General features: G+C 48.8%; 2 protein-coding genes and 2 non-coding genes across 4 annotated transcripts; 1 reads left to right on the forward strand and 3 right to left on the reverse strand.

Annotated features, from left to right (window-relative positions):
• Positions 1 to 5,404: 5,404 nt before the first annotated feature.
• On the forward strand, positions 5,405 to 6,943 carry LOC123073895 (uncharacterized). The gene has a single exon (XM_044496894.1). The coding sequence runs from the start codon at positions 5,470 to 5,472 to the stop codon at positions 6,781 to 6,783; it is 1,314 nt and encodes a 437-aa protein (XP_044352829.1). The 5' UTR covers positions 5,405 to 5,469; the 3' UTR covers positions 6,784 to 6,943.
• A 4,068-nt stretch (positions 6,944 to 11,011) lies between these two features.
• LOC123077055 (probable LRR receptor-like serine/threonine-protein kinase At3g47570) lies at positions 11,012 to 14,408 on the reverse strand. The gene is made up of 2 exons (XM_044499260.1): positions 11,649 to 14,408; positions 11,012 to 11,567 (listed from the first exon to the last, which is right to left on the reverse strand). Exons 1-2 carry the CDS (start codon positions 14,392 to 14,394, stop codon positions 11,155 to 11,157), a joined length of 3,159 nt encoding a protein of 1,052 aa, XP_044355195.1. The 5' UTR covers positions 14,395 to 14,408; the 3' UTR covers positions 11,012 to 11,154.
• A 1,300-nt stretch (positions 14,409 to 15,708) lies between these two features.
• TRNAL-CAG (transfer RNA leucine (anticodon CAG)) lies at positions 15,709 to 15,789 on the reverse strand. Its single transcript has one exon. It is a non-coding gene; the product is annotated as a tRNA-Leu (tRNA).
• Positions 15,790 to 19,417: 3,628 nt separating this feature from the next.
• On the reverse strand, positions 19,418 to 19,498 carry TRNAL-CAG (transfer RNA leucine (anticodon CAG)). The gene has a single exon. It is a non-coding gene; the product is annotated as a tRNA-Leu (tRNA).
• Positions 19,499 to 19,886: the final 388 nt, after the last annotated feature.

Raw genomic sequence — 19,886 nt, forward strand, 5'->3', positions numbered from 1 at the left:
GTAACAGAAATTGACCTTAATATTTCACATATCCAGTAAGAAATGCATATATTTGGAAGCACGAGGAATTTGTCACAAAACAGAAATCAGACTAGAAATGCATTAATATCATTCAGTTTCAAAAAGCAGCAAAACATGTAATCCTTCTAACGCATGTGATAAACAAGTTACCCAGCTACATACTAGCACATCCCGCATCAATTCCCATCAAGTACTCGCAATAATATTCCAACATAATCATTCTCGAAAAGAATATAACCAGAATCTAAGCAGCAACTGACACCGGACAGTGCTAGCACTACCAGAGAATGTGCACTTGGGGCCGTCCTTGATTGATCTGGAGATGGCAGAGTTGAACAGCAGGACAGCAGGAAGCATAGTCTAAGATTGACTTTCCTTATTTCATTCCTTGTGGTTAAAGTTAAAGGCAGCATACACAAAAAGCATTGAGATTAAGCATGTAATTGGCCTATTTTGGAATAACCAGCCAATCTCTATGCAAAAGGGAAACTGACATTGAAGAAACAACACCAAGAGCCAGCAGAAAGAAAAAAAGCAATTGCCCACAGGAGTACACTGAGAATTACAATAATTGTTATAGCATTGTCAAATCAAAATCTAGTCACCAGGAAGTACAACATTAGAGTGAGATTGTGCACCCGAAAGAAGCGACTGTATATTCTGGCGTCCCCGGATTGTGTAATTGCCAGGTTTAAGGCTATCCACCATTTGATCATATAACTGGAATGCCTTTTTATATTACCTACCAGGAAACACTCTTCTATCATGACGTTAGAAGTTGTTTCATTTGGTACTAGATTGTTGTCAATCCTCTTATTAAACAACCGGGAAGCTTCATTTGGCAGAAACCATTGATGAGGGCTGTTAATGTACAACAAGTCCATGCAACAATCTCTGGTGGAGTTCCATGGCACTGGAGAGACCCCCTTCTCTATAGAAACCAGCTATGAGTGGAGACTATGAAGCTACCTTCAATGTCACTTCTATCTTAGCCATCTCCCCCACAAAGCCCATCTGCAATGTCCAAATCCTCCTGTTTTGCAGCAATCATTAATTAAGGAAATGTACTGATAAACTGTCACTCTGACTCCCTTCTCCCACATCCTATCAAACATATGAAGTGCACTCACCCCCCCTTTTGCAAAGTTGAATGCATCAGTATAGCATAAGTCACCTCATTTGGCACCAGACCCCTGTCTGACACTTCATGAAAAACCCTATCTGCCTCACCGAACATACCATTCTCGCACAGGTTATCAGGCAATGCATTGTATGCAAATATGTTCGTCGCCATACTCAACTCGCTCAACTAAGAAGCTAAACTGAAAGCCTCCTCAACCAGACCCCTCTTTTGCAGCCCATCAAGCATAAATGAGCAACTGGCCCTCTGATGGCACAAAACCAAGCCTGGCCATGTCATTCTCAACGCCAATTACAGCTACTCCGTCCAACAAAACCCATACAGCAGCTCCCGGTAAGTCACTTCATCAGCTGCAACTCCTCACCAGTCACCACCACGTTATCCTTTACCTCCGCGGCTCCGCTGCCTCCTGAATGCGTTGATTCTTGCACAATCCACACAGCAGTACATACGACACCATGCTGGCCTTGACCCCCAATCCTCGCCAGGAGCCTCTCCGCGCCGTGAGATTCCCTGCCGCTTTGTAATCCTGAACCCCAGCCGTGTAAACATACTCGTCCAGGCGAACACCAGACTGCGGCATTTCATCGAACAGGACACGGGCAAGGGTGAGCTGACGAAACCTGACAAGGGGGAACGATATGTGGGAAGCCGCATACTGGTTCGGAGTGATGCGGCGTGCGGGGAAGATGGCGAGACGGTCGGCGTGGGCATTGGGAGGGAAGCGCGGGGAGGGAGAGCCAGAGCGGGGAGACGGTGTGGGGAAGCAGGAGCAGGAGGAGCGAGGAGCCGTGGGCGGCGGCGGGCGGGCGGGACGTCGTGGAGGAGGTCGGCGAGGAGCTTGACCATGCCGGGATGGGTGCGGAGCGAGGGGCCGGCGGGCCGGCGGTGAGAGTCGCCGGAGCACGTGCCGGATACGGCGGGTGCGAGCTGTACTATGATGAGCTGCGGCCGGTACCGAGCTCGAGCTGTGGAGTGTGTTGCCGTTGGATCACGAATCAACGCCCCGCAAAATGAACTGTGAGGGCATATAGTGCTTGATAAGAGAGCGAAATTTGATAAGAGCATCTACAACCGGAAGTAGTAAAGTATGCCTCCAAACGATCGCGCATGTGTCTGAACACGCCTGCTGACGGTGCCCAGACAGTTATCATTTCCTCACTTCCCAGACACAAACCCATGCAAATTACGTCGATCATACGATATAGCATAGAACTTGGCACTTTCGATGTTGAACATCCACATGGTTCATACAAAAGGGCCGAAACAGTTCAAATTTTTAGCTAATTAAACATAAAGAAACGTAGATATAAACGGATAGGGCTGCTGCAGCTCGTTTTGCCGCGTAGTGTCGGGCCGCCGCAGCTTGTGTTGCCGCCTTACCGTCGATGACAGAGAGCGGGCAGGGCAGCGTCGGGCCGCCTCAGAGGAAGAGCTGTCGACCCACGAGCTCGGGGACGCCATCATGGAGGAGCTCCCGCCTGGTCCATTAGTGAGCGTCGGAGCGCAATGCGAAGCGCGAGGTCCTCCTCGTCCAGCTCAGACGAGGTGGACGGGTCGCCGCCGGCAAGCCCCACCCAGTCGAGCTCGTTGGAGCTAGAGCCGACCATGGCGGAGGGGACGGAGGGGGTCGCAGATTGGAATGGGAGGGGACGGAAGGGGGTGGAGAGGGCGAGAGAAGTGAGTGGAGTGGGGTTTAGGACTAGGGTTTGGCTTCGGATTTGCTTGTGGGGATGATGGTGGGGGTGGCGTGGGCCATACCGAGCCGAACCGATGTGGACGCAGTGTCCGCGCGCGTTCGGCCCTCCCTATATCTGTCCCACATATGGACTTGATATGGGAGTTGCCGGACGGCCCGGGCATTTGGGCTAGGTTTGAGGAGCTCGGTTGGGTAGCAAATTTTTGTCTGGACAGTGACTGGACATGCCGCCTGGTCGTTTGGGACGGAAATGGGGATTTCAGTTGTAGATGCTCTAAGGTAGTCTTACCTTAAGCCTAGATATGACAAAAAAAAGGATGTACAATGAATTGTCTCTTACAGCTCATTTGGCACCCAAATGCATGGAATCGCGGGTCCCACTCATTTGGCTGTCACGAAATCGGCCCTTGGAGTTGTGCTAAAATATCCCTAAATATGTGATGAGCGATATTGTGCTAAAGGCATCTCGAATGGCGACTTCTAAAACGAACAGTCCGTGGACAGTGACACTAGAGCCGGCCATACAATCATGCCATGTATCCATTTTGAAACAAATTTGAATAAAACAGACAAACTACATCAAACACGACAAAATTCACAAAAGTTCGGACATAATTTACATAAACATATGATATTTTGTCAGTTGAACTCAAACTTAAAAAAAACTAGACTATCTTATAGTGGAGGTGTGGTGTGAATGGCATCGGATCCCGGCTTAAATAAGCGCAGCCAGGCGAAGGGACGTGAAGCCGTCTTGAATAAGGGGCGACGGTCGGAGTAGGCTCCTCGGTCGCCACGTCAGCATTGAAGCGGCACTCCCTGCTTGTTCGGTTGCATCCCCCTGACCGGACATCAATGCCGTTGAGTCACGTCCACTCTTAAGCGCTGCCGACGGACATGAATGCACAACAACCGCATTGCGCGGAGAGGGTTCTTTGGACGGAGGATTTTTAGTGGGATGGGATTGTCGGATGCAAATGTGTCTGCCGTCCGGACAGTATCATGGTTTGCAAAAAAAGGAGCAACCAGACCAGTCCACAGACCGATGAGGTACCCATTGAATGGCAAGTTACGTCCAAAGTCCAAACCGTTTGATCCGAACGAATGCGGACCGTCTGAGCGAGGGTTTGCGTTGAAGTTGCCCTAATAGTTTTATTCTTCTATGAACTATAAGGCCCAGTTCTTTTGCCAGAATCTGGGGATTCTCCCAGAATCTGACCCCTACCCAGCTTCTCCCAGAATTTTTGAGCCCCATTTATTTTACAATCATATCTAATTAGGGTCTAATTAGACCGGATTGTAAAACAAATGGGGCTCAAAGATTCTGGGAGACACCGGGTAGGGGTTAGATTCTGGGAAAATCCCATTCTAGCAAAAGAACTGGGCCTAAGCCTAGTTTAGACCTGGCAACGTGCTCTGCCCGTGCCGTTGATCGCCAACGTTGTCCGGTAAACCTTCCACCGTCAAGTCCCAGTCACATGCCGTTGCCGCCGGCCGTGTCAGTGTCGTACTCGAATCCGTATGGTGAGCTAGCTTGTTGGACCCCGGTTTGGGACCCCGGTTGGGTGGCTAATTTTTGTCCGGACATGCCGCCTAATCGTTTGAGGCGGAAATGAGGGATTTGGTTGTACATGCTCTAAGGTAGTCTTACCTTAAGCCTAGATATGACAAAAAATGATGTGCAATGAATTATCTCTTATAGTCCGTTTGGCACCCAGATATTGGGCATGGAATCGCAGATTATTTTCGAATTCTGTTACCCACTCATTTGGCTGTCGCGGAATCGGCCGCTGGAATTGTGCTAAGATATCCCTAAATATGTGATAAGAGATATTGTGCTATGGGCATCTCCAATGATGACTTCTAAAATGTCTGCGGGGAGGGATATGAGAGCCAACTATCCAATCATGCCTCCATCTATTTCAATACAAATTTGAATAAACCGAACGTCCGCCCTTGAGCGGGGCCGACGGACATTAATGTGTGACAACCACACCGCACGGAGAGGGTTCTTTGGATGGAGGGTTTTTTGATGGGACCAGATTGTCGGACGCTAATGTATCTGCTGTCTGGACGGCGCCAAAGTCTCATGGTTTGCGAAAAAACGAGCAACCAAACTAGCCCGCGGTCCGCGCACCGATAAGGTACCCGTTGAGTGGCAAATTGCGTCCAGACCGTTTGACCCGAACGCTGCGGACGCTTTGAGTGTTTACGTTAAAGTTGCCCTAATAGTTTCATTCTTCTGTGAACTAAGCCTAGCTTAGACCACGACAACGTGCTCTGCCCGTGCCGTTGATCGCTAACGTCCTCTGGTAAACCGTCCGCCGTAAGCCTAGCTTAAACCGGCGGCCGTGTCAGTGTCGCACTCGATCCGTACGGTGAGCTAGCTTGTTGGAGTACGTGTCGGTTCCTACTTCCGAGTCACCCAAGAACTCGGCGTCTCATCGAATCCGACTAGACTCGTATCTCGCTCCCTGTCGCCGACGCCGAGTTTATATATATATATATAGCGCCGCGAGTTCGCTGCGGCCGGCGTCCAAAGACAAGACAACACAGTAGATCAGGGCGGTGATCATCGAGGCGAGGGAACAGGCAGGATCGGCCGGCCATGAGGATCACGCTGGGCATGAGCCTGGAGGCGTGGGTCCCCACGGACGCGGCGGCGCCTCCCATGGCCATGGGCGCCTGGCGCGCCGGCGAGGTGGTCTGGGGCAACGGCCACTCCTACGTCATGCGCTGGTTCGACGGCGGCTCCGACTCGGGCCGCATCCTGAGGAAGTTCGTCCGCCCGCTCCCGGACCCCGCCGTCAAGCTCCCCGCGGACCTCGTCCCCGGCGACAACGTCGAGGTGCTGGACGGCAGCCTGTGGAAGTGGGCCGAGGTCGTGGCCGCCGCCGCCGACCGGTTCGAGGTCAAGATCGTCGGCTCTTCCCAGGTCCTCACGGCGGACCGCAGCGCGCTCCGGCCCCGGCAGGTGTACGGGGAGAAGGGCTGGGTCGTGCTCCACAAGGGCAACAAGATCCCCGTCGAGAGCGTCGTGCCGTCGCGCCCCATCCCCGGCAAGAACATCAAGCTTAAGGCCAACAATGGCAACCTCGGAGGCGGCAAGTTCGCCGCGCCCCATGCCGTCAAGCTCGGGGGCACGACGACGACGACGAAGAGGAGCAGCCACACGGTGACGGTGGACGGCGACGTAGCCCCGGATGCCAAGAGGTTTCATTTTCATAGTAGCAGCAAGTTGTTCCCCAAGGAAGCACCGGATGGCAACAGGTTGCATAGTAGCATCAAGTTGTTCCCCAAGGATGCAAGATACCCAAGCCATTGTTATCTGATGAAGAAACGGCGGCAAGAGACGAGCAATGATGATAAATCCTATAACGAAGAGTCGTGTGATGCGGTCGGAGGAACAGCAAGAGACAGCAGCGACACCGACGACGGTTCTAGTAGTAGTAGCACGTCTGATCGATCGTCGTCATCGGCGGATGGCAGCGACGGAGACAGCAGCAGCAGCAGCAGCGGAAGCAACAGCAACGGAGGCGTTCCTGAAGTTCCCGCCGCCGGCGAGCGTTGCCAAGAAAATCGAGAGGCGTCGATCCCGCCGCCGCCGCGGAGCCGCGAGGAAGAGGAACACGATTCTTCCGACGGTCGTGCCAGCGCGACAATGCAGCACCGCCCGGCGGACGAGGACGAGGAAGAGGCGGTGGCGATGAAACGAAATCGGCAAGCGGCAGAGGTACATGAGGACCACGGCCGCGTCCATGGTCTGGAGCTGGAGGCGTACGTGAGCGTGATGAAGGCGTTCCGCGCCACGGGGCCGCTGAGCTGGGCCAGGGAGGAGCTGCTGTCCGACCTCCGCCTGCACCTCCACGTCTCCGGCGACGAGCACCTGCAGCTCATAAGGAGCTTGAACGGCAATAACTAGACTAGCTAGAATCCGGCCTAGCCCAGCGATAGATTCTCCTGTTGTAGTACGTAGTACATGGATGAGGGTGATTATTTGGCTTCTTCGTGTTTGTACAAAACATGAGTACGTACTCTCTGATGAAATAGAACGCTCCCAACATGCATGCACAATTACATATGAATTTGGACAACCTTAGTAGTAGAATTCTAAAATATTCGAGTATTTACCCCAAAACTACCACTTTACATGTACCGGTCTCAGAAATCTACCACATTTAACTTTGTGTCTATAACCTAGCACTTTTGTCATAGAGAATTGCTAAACGGGAACATGTACCGGCCGGGCACCAGTGTGGTCTCGACCACACTACCATACCGACGTCCCGGTGGTCACGAGGACACGACATGCACAACTGCGAGACATGGTGCCGACGACGTAGACGCGGCAGGCCTTCTTCCGCGCGCCGCCATTGCCTCTGACGACCGAAGTCTCGCATTTTAGGCACACTACCCCCTCGGGAAGTTCTTGCATGGGCCCATCGGCGCCCGAGTCCTCTCCCCCAGCTTTCACCTTAACTCTCAGTGGGTGCACACCATACAACTCCAAGCCCAACTGTAACTTTTCTTGTACAAAATATTCGACACGGTTTCAACAGTACCAGCAACACTGGTTTGTGCGCCGCAGGCAAGAGCGCACAAAGTGTCATGGCGTTCCAGGTTGAGTTGGTCCCGATGAAATCGATCATGGCGGCATGGCAGAGCGATGCAGCGCGGCGCGCCGCTCCACGTTCACCAAGTTCAACGATACGCCCGCCTTGGTCCGCGTGGACCCTCACCTCGCGAAGGCCTGGGCCCTCGACCGGTTGCTGACCATCGCCGAGACGGCGTTCGGGCAGGGTTGTCGTGCCCCCCGCGCCATTCTGCCACTAGATGGACCACTCCGACAACGACAACAATGACGGAGATGCCTGTGGCCAGGCCGACGACATGTACAAAGCCATCGTCTGCTACTAAATAGTTTAGGTTTTAGTTGAACCGACAAAATACCTTTTATGTAAATTATGTCCCAAATTAAGTGAATTTTGTTGTGTTTGCATGAAAAACCGCGAGGTTTGTTCAAATGCACTTTGAAATGTAGGTGGCCACGTTTGGATGACCCGCTCCCATATCACTGTCCTGTGCCCGTTTTAGGGGTTTGCACTGAAGATGCTCTTACGGTGACTTGCAGGGGAACAACGCTCCTTTTTAGGCCTAATTTGGTTGCACGGGGAAACTACCCCAGGGCTTTAATCTCACTCACGGGATTTCCATAGCCATCGGGGATCCTCTCCTCCCACCAGTGGCGGGGCTACCCAAAAAATGTTGGGCGGGCTGGATGGTGCAAGCAGTGCTACAAAATTAAAAATCAATGCGTTATTATGGGAATAAACTTCATGTAAAACTTGTTTTGGCTCCATCCCAGGGCGGGTCATGGCCCTTTGAGCCTTTCCATAGCTCCGCCGGTGCCTCCCACCACGGGGAGATCACCACATCAGCTTGGATGACAGGGGAGAGGGAAGGAGATCACGTCCAAGGAAGACCTTGGTCGATGGAAGAGAAAGAAGAATGCTAAGACATGATAGACTCCTCTGGCCGCCGAGATCTTGGCACGGCTGCCGACCCGTTTCCATCACCAGAGGGCAGATGGTCTTGGAGGGATAGCGCTAGGTTGCCGGGCGAGATCGCGAGGCACGCCTCGCGCCGTCCTGGCTTTTGTCCTCGACCTCTCTAGGCGTGGATGTCCCACCCCGGGAAAGGGCAAGGATCGGGGCAGAAAATCCCCAGCAGGCGAGCGACCAAATATTGCGGCAGGTTTTTCATGGAGCGATTTGCCCCGTAGGCTCTACGCCCTGGTTTTCGAGGGGGATCCCGGCGGTATCGCAGACTACCAAACTAGGGCCCTTACAAATAAGGTTTTCCATCGTCAAAATAAATAAAATAAAATAAATTAAGGCCCTAGAGTTAATGGAGCAGATTCGATACAAGGTCGGAGAGACCAATGTGGGGCGTTGATTCGTGATCCAACGGCAACACACTCTACACAGCGCCGTACCGGCACCTGCTCATCATAGCACAGCTCGCACCCGCCGCGTCTGGCGCTCCGGCGACTCACCGCCGGCCCGATGGCCCCTCGCTCCGCACCCATTCCGGCATGGTCAAGCTCCTCGCCGACCTCCTCCACGACGTCCCGCCCGCGCCCTGCACCGGCCTCGCCCGCCCCCGCCCCCGCCCACGTCTCCTCGCTCCTCCTGCTCCTGCCTCCCCACACCGTCTCCCCGCTCTCGCTCTCCCTCCCCGCGCTTTCCTTCATATGCGCACGCCGTCCGTCTCGCCACCTTCCCCGGCACGCCGCATCACTCTGAACCAGTATGCGGCTTCCCACATATCGTTCCCCCTTGTCAAGATTCGTCAGCTCACCCTTGCCCGTGTCCTGTTCGATGAAATGCCGCAGTCTGGTGTTCGCCTGGATGAGTATGCTTACACGGCTGGGATTCGGGCTTCGGCGAGGCAGGGTATCTCACGACGCGGAGAGGCTCGTGGTGTCGTATGTACTGCTGTATGGATTGAAGCAAGAATCAACGCATTCAGTGCTAATGAAGTGACCTACTGGGCGTTGCTGTATGGATTTTGGTTGGACGGAGGAGCTGTAAATGGCATTGAGAATGGCAGCATGACCAGGTTTAGTTTCGTGTCATCGGAGGCCAATTCGTATTTATGCTTGATGGGCTACGAAAGAGGGGGCAGTTTGAGGAGGCTTTCAGTTTAGCTTCGTAGTTAAGCGAGTTGAGTATGGTGACAAACATATTTGCATTCAATGCATTGCCTGATAACCTGTGCGAGAATGGTATGTTCGGTGAGGCAGATAGGGTTTTCAATGAAGTGTTAGACAGGGGTCTGGTGCCAAATGAGGCGAGTTATCCTATACTGATGCATTCACTATGCAAAAGGGGCATGGTGGAGGATGTGCTTCATATGTTTCATAGGTTGCGGGAGAAGGGAGTCAGACTGACAGTTTATCCGTACATTTCCTTAATTAACGATTGCTACAAAACAGGAGGATTTGGACATGGCAGACGGACTTTCTGGGGGAGATGGCTAAGATAGGAGTGACGCTGAGTGTAGCTTCATATTCTCCACTCATAGCTGGTCTCGGTAGAGAAGGGGGTATGTCCAGTGCCATGAAACTCTGCCTGGAGACGGCTGAGAAGGGTGTTTGATGGACTACTTATACTGCATGGATTCTGCAGAGAAGGAAGATTGAGCGAAACATACGATGTTTGGAATGAGTGGCAATGTGGGGAGTCAAGCTTGATCTTGTCAGCTTTATCATTATTGTGTATGCAGCTTTGAAACATCATGATACAGAAAAATCATGTGTGTTACTGAGGGATATGAAATGAAAAAGTGCGATGCCAGACAATGTTTTCCATACATGCATGATTGACATGCACTCAGAAGGAATTATGGTTCATGCATTAAACTGTTGAGATAAGGTGATTCTGGTAAATAATTCTGCAATTCAGGGCATTTGAGCAGTGCAGAGCGCCTTTGTAAATAAATGTTAGCCAGTCACTTCCTTCCTAACAATTATACTTATAGTTGTTTTCTTGATTAATTTACAACTGAAGGGAACCTGACAAAGCTAAAGATCTCTATTTTGCTAACATGGTGGCAGTTAAAGCATTGATCAAGTGTTCTGTAAGGTTGGGCGGATTCAGTAAGCAATTGGCCTTGCAGGAGGCGGATCAATCTTAAACTAGCCCTCCTGTACTCCTGCTCCTCGACTCTGCTTAGACTATGGTTATATTGGAGTATTAATGCGAGTACTTGATGAGAATTGATGCTGGATGTGGTAGTATTTAGTTGGGTAATTTGGGTTCACCCGTGTTAGAAGGATTACATGCTACTGCTTTTGGAAACTCAATGATACTGATGCATTTCTAGTCTGTGATTTCTGTTTTGTGACAAATTTCTTGTGTTTTCAAATATTTGCATTTGTCACTGGATATGTGCAATATTAGGGTCAATTACTTGCTGCTACTGTGTACTGCTGCATATGTTTTTTTTTGTACACATGGACAATACTTTCTTAACAGTCTGACTGCTGATTTGCTTTGAGCGATAAATTCATGTTGCCAGCATTTTAGATTGAGGATGTGGTTTAAAACATCTTTGAAATTTTTGAGAAGCCATGTAATATGCTGAAAATTACTATTACCATAGTGCTATTGTAGAACACCAGGATTTGACAGTTTACATTTATCTGAGCAGTTGCAAATAAAATAGCTCCGATAATAAATGCTAACTGAAGCGACATATGCAACTTCTATTATTGCAGGATCATATCATTCTAGCTCGAATGGAGCCGTGGCTCCCCTTTTGTTCCATGTTCCCCAATATGCTTACCAGCAAATGGGAGATATGCATCTCTGATTGCATGCATCTCTGCTGCTGCATTTCTTATCAACGTCCGCTCTCGAGGCTGTGTCTTTGAGCAGGATATGCCAAGCCTGAAGACAGAAAGCAAGCACTCCTGGATTCTACTAGTGGTAATATCATCCTTCGGTTCTCCATGTAGCCAGATTGTTGGGTCAGCTATCTCCATGGTTCTGTCAGGAAGAGCATCCTCGACAAATTTATGCAGATCCAGTGAATCCCCAAATGTTTCATCTACTGGGCTTCTTCCAGTAAACATCTCCAGCAGCAATATGCCAAGACTATAAATATCACCATGAGTGGATACCACAGAGCCTTCTCCATACTCTACAATTATGCAAAGTTTTGTGGTTAGCGCCATATTTGAGTGAAAAGTAAAAGATACTAATATTCAGGAATTCCAGTCACCTGGAGCAACATAGCCTATGGAACCTCTAATTCCAGTTGAGCTATATGAATTTTGCATTCCCCCGCTTGTATTTTCTTGAAGGATTCTTGATATGCCAAAGTCTCCAACTCGGGCGCTCATGTTGTCAGAAAGAAGAATGTTGCTTGGCTTAAGGTCGCAATGGATTACCAATGGTTGACAGTAGTTGTGCAGATATTCTACTGCGTCCACAATATCGACACCAATATCAAGCCTCTGGGCAAGGCTGAGTGTGTTGCTTGTAGCGGGCTCTTGAGATTTTGGATGAAGCCAACCAGCCAAGTTACCATTGGGCATGAACTCAAAAATCAATGCCTTGAACTCTTGACCTTGGTGGTTGATGCTTGAACAAGAGGTAATGATCTTAACGAGACAACGGTGTCGTATCCTTCTCATGGCTTCACATTCAGTCTCAAAACTCTTGGAATACCTAGATTGACCAAGATTAAACACCTTGACAGCCAATGTTCTTTCCTCATTGTCCAAGACACACTTATAAACCGCTCCATAACTTCCTCTCCCAAGCAAGTTGACTTCTGAAAATTCATTAGTTCCTCTCAATAATACTTGATAGGGAATTCTCTGGTAATGGTCATCAACAATTAAATTTTGTGATAATGTCTTGTGGCTTTGTTTGAACCTCTTGCAAAGTATCCAAACAAGAAGAATAACTGAAAGTGACAACAAGATTGCTCCGGCTGTTGCTAGAGAAATTACAAGAGACTTTTGCATCTTCTTTTTGTTCTTGCTCAAGAGGCTTGTGGAGCATGGAGCCAAATGAAGTTGAGGTGTACCTCCACACAAATTGACATTCCCATCAACTGCTAAGTAAGTGATGTTTCTGAAAACACCTTCATTTGGCACCTCACCTTGCAAATTATTGAAGGATACATCCAATTTAAATAATAATGTCAAATTCTGTAGACCTACTGGTATTGACCCTGTCAAGTTATTGTGTGCTAGGTACAGTTCCTGCAGGTTTCCAATGCTAGCAAGGGCATCAGGAATATCACCAGATAACTTATTCATGGTCAGGTTTAGTATACTGAGCCCCTTTATATTCTTCAGTGACTGTGGTATGCTTCCCTCAAAGGAATTATTGTCTAATGATAGCCATTGCAACACTATGCAGTTCTGGATACTGTCGGGTATCTTGCCAGATAACTGGTTTCCTGCTAGAATTAGTATGTTAAGGTTTGCCAAGCTACCAACATCATTAGGAATGGGCCCAGAAAAGGAATTGTATGACAAATCCAAGTACCAAGATAGGCTGGATAATTTAAAAATCTCTCTGGGAATTGAACCGTTAAGTTGGTGATTCTTTGACAAGTCAAGTACGAAGAGGTTTTTCAACTCCCCCATGCTTGCCGGAATTGGTCCCTCCAAGTTGTTGTTGTATGCATAAAACCTATTCAATTGTGAAAGATTTCCCAGAGATGACGGTACGAGGCCAGACAACGTATTATTGTACAAGCCCAGCTCAATCAAGTTCTCTAGCTTACCAATGCTATCCGGAATCACTCCTGATATGGAAGTATTTGCTATTAACACCACGTTGAGACCAACCAGATTGCCAATATCTGCGGGTATACTCCCAGAGATCCTAGTGTCATCTAAGTATAACTGTTGGAGAGTTGTCGAGAGGTTTACAATTGAACCTGGTAGTTGTCCTCCAAAAGAATTGTTGCTGAGTATCAATTTCTGCAGTTGGCTGCAGTTGGCCAAAGAAGTGATGAATTCCCACCCCTTGTTGTCGTTCGCTTCAAGCTTATTGTCAGCCAAGTTCAGATATTGGAGAGCTCCCATCTTCCCCAATGTGGGAGGCACATGCCCACTAAACCCATTCTGCACGAGGCCAAGTGCTACGAGGGAAGAAATGTTTGATATCGAGGAGGGGATGGTTCCTGTGAAGTGATTCCCACCCAAGGCAAGAGTTTTCATCATGGGGAACTTGCTTCCGATATCATCCGGAATGCTTCCGTGCAGCATATTTACCCCTACATTAAGTAATTCCAGAGATGACAAGTTGTAGAGAGAATCTGGAAGCATACCAGAGAGGTTGTTTCTGACGACAGTGAACTGCCGCATGTTGTGGAGGGTGCCGAGCCCTGGCGGGATTGAGCCCACGAGTTGGTTAAGGCCGAGATCAAGGTTTTGCAGATAGGACAGATTGGCCAGCGATGCCGGGATGGGCCCTGTGAAGCTGTTGTTTCTCAGCGAGACCACTTTCAGGGACACGAGCTTGTCCCCGAGCTCGGTCGGGATGCGCCCGCCAAGCTTGTTGTTGCGCAGTCTCATCTCGGTCATGCTGACGCAGGAGCTCAGGTTCACAGGGAACGTGCCGGAGAAGGAGTTGTCGCTCAAGTCGAGCCTCTGCAGGCGGCGTAGGCGTCCGAGGCTTGCTGGAATCTCCCCGTGGAACCAGTTGAAGCTCAGGTTGAGCGTCCGCAGGAACGTGAGGTTCCCAAGGGCTGGGGAGAGTGCTCCGACGAGCGCCCTGCCGTCCAAGCGCAGCGCCACCGCCCGCTTTGGCGCCCAGTGGCTGCACGTCACGCCCTCCCAGCTGCAGAAGCCGGCGCTGCTGTTCCAGGAAGCCAGCGCGCCGCCGTCGCTGATCTGCTCTCTGAAAGCAAGCAGCGCGGCCTCGTCGCCGGCGCTCACCACGGCGATCGTCAGGGCGAGCACTAGTGACCATGGCAAGCTCATGATCCCCATTGCCATGCCCATACTGGTTCGGTGGTTCCAACTATGGGTCTCCAAATAGCAGTTTCTCCCTCTTCAGATAGATATAACCTGATCTGGTCATACGTGCCTGTGGCTTGCCGCATTGCATTTATTTATTCGTCTGAAAGGGTAGTGCTAAAACTTCAACAGCTCCTTCACCGCTTGGCTGACTTTCAGGAATGATGTAGACCTTCAGTCCTATCTTTGACAAACCTGCACGATTGCTTCTCCGGAGTTGACAACCATCAGCACGTCGAATCATCAGCGATGACCATGACGAGCCGACGACAGCGTAGCGGTGCCACACAGGGATTGAGCCGAAGATGCTCGGGGCCGAAGCTCCACACGGACGCACGGTCGAAACCCGTTGTAACTACGGTATTCCTCAGTAGTTTGAAAGTCCGATGGATAGAAAGATGATGTGTCTCGTTCCTTCAGAGCCTCTCATAAATCAAAACGCAGCACCTGGAAGAAGATGGGGTTCAGAATTCAGATGCTCTGCTTCGGTTTATTTATATCTATCCATCTCTTGCTTCCGTGCTTTGAGAACAGCCGGATATGGTGTGGACAGGGTCGGTGACGCCATGTTCCGTTTTAATATTGGGTCACACTTGGCGTGCTGCTTGCCTTGCTGCTATAATATCTCTGCATAATATTGGGTCACACTGGACAATACTCCCTCCGTTCTAAAATAGATGACCCAACTTTGTATTAACTTTGTACTAAAGTTAGTATAAAGTTGGGTCATCTATTTTGGAACGGAGGGAGTAGCTTCTTTTGTTGACTCTGTGAGGCTCGATTCAAACTCCTGCTGCTGCCAAGTTACTGTCGGTGTTTATATTTTAGTGTTGTCAATCTGATCCGATGCACTAGGCGAGATCGGTGCTGATGCATTTCTAATTCAATATTTCTTTTTCTACCGAAGGTTTAAGCTGTTCTGCTTTCCTAATCTCATACCATCTCTGTAAGTTAATATAAGACGGGTTTTCGTTTTTTTTTTTGACGCTGAGGGAGTATTGTCTGGTATATCCATCAGCTGTTACTGTGCCTTTGTGGCGTAGTCTGAATCCTCTGTATACCGACCATATCCGAAGCATGAGCCAACCTTGCCTGCACAGCATGTCTACAGTTTCAGAACGGGAATCAATCGTGCTGTAAGTATAAGCAACTCCATCGCCACTCTAATTTGTTCAGAATGGAGATGAAACCTTTGGTTGGTTCGCATAAAAAGCTAGTCCATTTAACTGTTTTAATTTTTTTTTACTGTAGTAGTTATGATTCCGAAACAAGCAAAGGCAGATAAAAACAAAATAATTGTGTCAAGAGTGGGATTTGAACCCACGCCCTTTCGGACCAGTACCTGAAACTGGCGCCTTAGACCAACTCGGCCATCTTGACGTCTGTTCCAATTGACTAAATTACCTTTTATATTGGCAGACTAGTTCCCAAACTCACCAATCTCACAATCGTTTCCACTTATTTTGAGTTATTTGGTTCCGTAAAGTTGCACAGAGAATGTAAAACTGTATGCGTAACTTAGCAAATCCTTAGTCTCCTCCTGGAGTGGCCTCCTCTATAATCTAAAGGTGTCTCGTATGCTTCTCAAGCTTGACATCGTCGGGGCTTTTGACTCCGGCCCTGTTTGGTTCATAAGTCCTAGGACTTTTTTTTAGTCCCAACTTATAAGTTATAAGTCCCTAAAAAGTCCCTATCTGTTTGGTTCCTGGGACTTAATATGGACTAAAATACCATATTACAACTATAAGTCCCTATAAGACTCTCATTGAGAGTCTTATTTCATAAGTCCCAAATGCCCACTTTAAGTCCCTCCTGTTTGGTTTAGATGGGACTTAAAGAGACTTTTTTAAGTCCCTGTAACCAAACACCTTGGCCCTTCTTCCTCAGGCAACTCGGCTTTGGCCCTGGTGAGCGGGAGTGTAATTTTGATTTCCTTTCTTCGACGTCCATGTGTGTACTTCAATAGCGTGTTGGGTCTACTGATTGGTCACAATAAGGGGCTTGTTAAGGCGACCCCTTATCACTGATGCTATTTACGCTTGTCATGAGCATCCTCGACTCCATGATCCAACGTGTGGTGCAACATGGGATCCTCCACCGCCTTACCATGCATCATGCGACATCTATGATCTCTCTGTATGCCGATGTTTTCTCTTAATTCTTGCATGCAGCGATTTAATGTACTTTAAAATCTAAACATGTGACGGAAAGCAATAAATTAAGACTTATAAAACGGAAACACTAAAATTTTAAAATAAGTCATACAAACCAGAAGAGAGAGAGAGAGAGAGAGAGAGATGGTCCAAACCTTCCCTAGCTTTTCTTCCCATCATCGCCTCCAGTCCAATGGCAATGGCCTTCGCCTCTCTTCCTCCTCCCATCCTCTCCCCCGAGATCCAGACCCTCCCTTCCCGGCGAGCTCGCCAAGTTCGCATCCTCTTAATTTCGTGGAGCACTCTGCCTCAGTTGTACTACTGAAAGTAATTCCGGGAATTCAGCATATGATGCGCTCCTGGAAACTGTTGCGAATTGGCGCTGATGCATTTCTAATTTGTGATTTTTTTTCTTCTCCTGGCAGCCTACAGATGGCGGTTCAGATGCTTTGTGGTGCAGTCTGGATTTTTTTTGTCTGCCGATCTTATATGGTGCATGAAAACTAACGTTGCCTGATTTTTCTGTTAGAATGCAAACTGATCGAGCTACAAGTATAGGCAACCCCATTGCACTCTGATTTGTTCATCAGTGCTACATACATATATATGCCAGTTAAGTCTGGAACTAATTCCCTCGCAAAAAAAAAAGTCTGGAACTAATTAAGTCTGGAACGCTGAACTTTAGCTTGTAGTTGTAAAACTCTGTATGGTTTCATTCTGGTTAATGGAACCGGAGAGAGGCCTCCCTGTTCTTCTAAAAAAAATGCCAGCTTTGGTTAGTTCGCGTTATTACCCTATACAAGTGTTTGAACCAAAATATTTGGGTTTACCGGTACCTGAAGGAAGAATGCACAAGGGTCAATTTGAAACACTTCAGGCAAGCTTGAGCAAAAGACTAATAGATTGGAGTGAGCAGTATCTATCGTCTGGTAATAAGGAAATCTTGATAAAGGCGGTCGCCCAAACAATACCCACATATGTCATGAGTGTGTTCAAGCTTCCAGCCTCCGTGTGTGATGACCTAACACGGATGATGCGACAATATTGGTGGGGTGTTGAGAATGGAAAGAAGAAGATGGCCTGGCTTAGTTGGGAAAAAATGAAATTGCCCAAATCAATGGGAGGAATGGGATTTAGAGATATGCGGGCATTTAATCAAGCGTTGTTTCTAACAACGCTTGGCGGTTGCTAGATAACCCCGATAGTCTATGTGCTCGTTTATTGCGTGCAAAATACTATCCTAATGGGAATTTGTTGGACACTATTTTCCCTAGCACTTCGTCGGCAGTATGGAAGGGTATTAGTCATGGTCTGGATCTGCTGAAGAAGGGGATTATCTGGAGAGTTGGTGATGGTACCTTAATTAAAACCTGGCGTGATCCTTGGATTCCACGGGGGCACGACCTCAGGCCAATTACACCAAAGAGAAATTGTCGTTATAATTGGGTCGCGGACTTTCTGGATGAACATGGAGCATGGAATGTGCAGCGACTAAGAGAGCACTTTTGGGACATGGATGTTTGTGAAATTCTAAAAATCCGTACTTCTCCAAGGAATCAACAAGATTTCATTGGTTGGTTCCCGGAGAAGAACGGATGCTTTTCTGTGAGGAGCGCCTACCGGCTGGCAACCGGGAATCATGCGACAGGTGCCTCGAGTCACAACCCTACTGGAGTGCGTCCTATTTGGCAATGTATTTGGAGCTCTAAGGTTCCCCTGAAAATGCGTATTACAGCCTGGAAAGTGGCGACCGGTGCTCTTGCTACAAGTGTGTGCAAAAAGTACAGGCACCTAACTAAGCGTGATGGTTGTCCCATTTGCGGCAAAGATGCAGAGAGCTCATTTCATGCATTGATTGCTTGTGATCATGCACGTACACTCTGGGAACTAATGCGGAGAGTGTGGAAACTCCCTGATCAAAAGTTTCTAGTTGACTCAGGGAAAGAATGGCTCCTAAACGTGCTGTCCAATTGCCAAGAAATTGAACGGGATCATGTGATAATGCTTGTGTGGAGGATTTGGTCTCTGAGAACGGATATGACACATGGGAAGGATATTCTGGCGGCGAGTGTTTCGGCGGATTATCTTCAGAGCTATATGAACTCTCTTGCCTTATCTACGAGGTTTAGCACGTACGGAGGATATTATTAAAGGAAAAATGCTAGTGAAGAAGGACGTCCACAGCGTTCAAGCCAGTGTGTTCACCAAGGTTTTGCCTTGGCCTCCACCGCCGGCGAACCGGGTGGCACTTTCCGTTGACGGAGCGTTCTCTTCGGCTGATGGCTCGGCAGCGACAGGGATGATCTTGAGGAGACATGATGGTTCTATCATCTTTGCAGCATACCGCTGCTTATTTAACTGCAACGATGCTCTGGAGGCGGAGTTGCATGCACTAATGCAGGGTATGGCGTTGGCCGTGCAACATACCAATGTTCCTATTATCGTCCAATCGGCCTCCTCCGAGGCATTGACGGCGTTGTCGGGAGATAATCTGTCCCGGTCAGCATATGGGCATTTGATAGCTGAGATTAAGCATCTTATGGTAGATCGTGAGTTTATTCCTCAAAAACTAAAGCGAGAGCAAAATAGGGTAGCAGATCGTTTGGCAGTATATAGTCGTACGGAGAGTACTACTGCCGTATGGCTTCAGCGTGGACCACCTTGTATTGAGGAGTTGGTGCCTCTCGATTGTAACCCTATGCATATGGAATAAAACTCTTTACCCCGCAAAAAAAAAACTGCTCTAGTTGACGGTGTGTTCAGCAGCTTACGTTCTACACCTGATGAGCAATCCTCAAAACAAAAAAGATAGAGGGATGGACTATTTAAACAAGAAAATGAAAAAAAAATGATTTTGTCAAGAGTGGGATTTGAACCCACGCCCTTTCGGACCAGTACCTGAAACTGGCGCCTTAGACCAACTCGGCCATCTTGACGTTCTGACCACCGTGTCGACAACAGCTTTCATATAGTATATGGTAGAGTTCTGAAGCTCACGAATGTCATTTTGTTTTCGTTTTACTTTTCCTCTGATGTGCTTGAGTTATTTGCTTCGGTAAGGTTGCAGAGAGAATGCAAAAACGTATACATAATTTAGCAATTCCTTAGCATCCTCCGCAATCTCAAAGGGCCGGCTGCGATCCTTCTCAAGCTTGGCATCGCTGGACTTCGACTCCAGTCTTTGTCCCATCTTCCGCGCCTCCACTTTGGGGTATGTTAGGGATGGGTTCTCCCGGTTCCGGACTGATCACTGGATCAATGGCAGTCAATCCCTAAGATCACACCTCTCATTTATCCTCACGTCTTATTGCAACAAGATTTGCT

This window comes from Triticum aestivum, chromosome 3D (genome assembly GCF_018294505.1).
Source record: "Triticum aestivum cultivar Chinese Spring chromosome 3D, IWGSC CS RefSeq v2.1, whole genome shotgun sequence".
NCBI lineage: Eukaryota > Viridiplantae > Streptophyta > Magnoliopsida > Poales > Poaceae > Triticum > Triticum aestivum.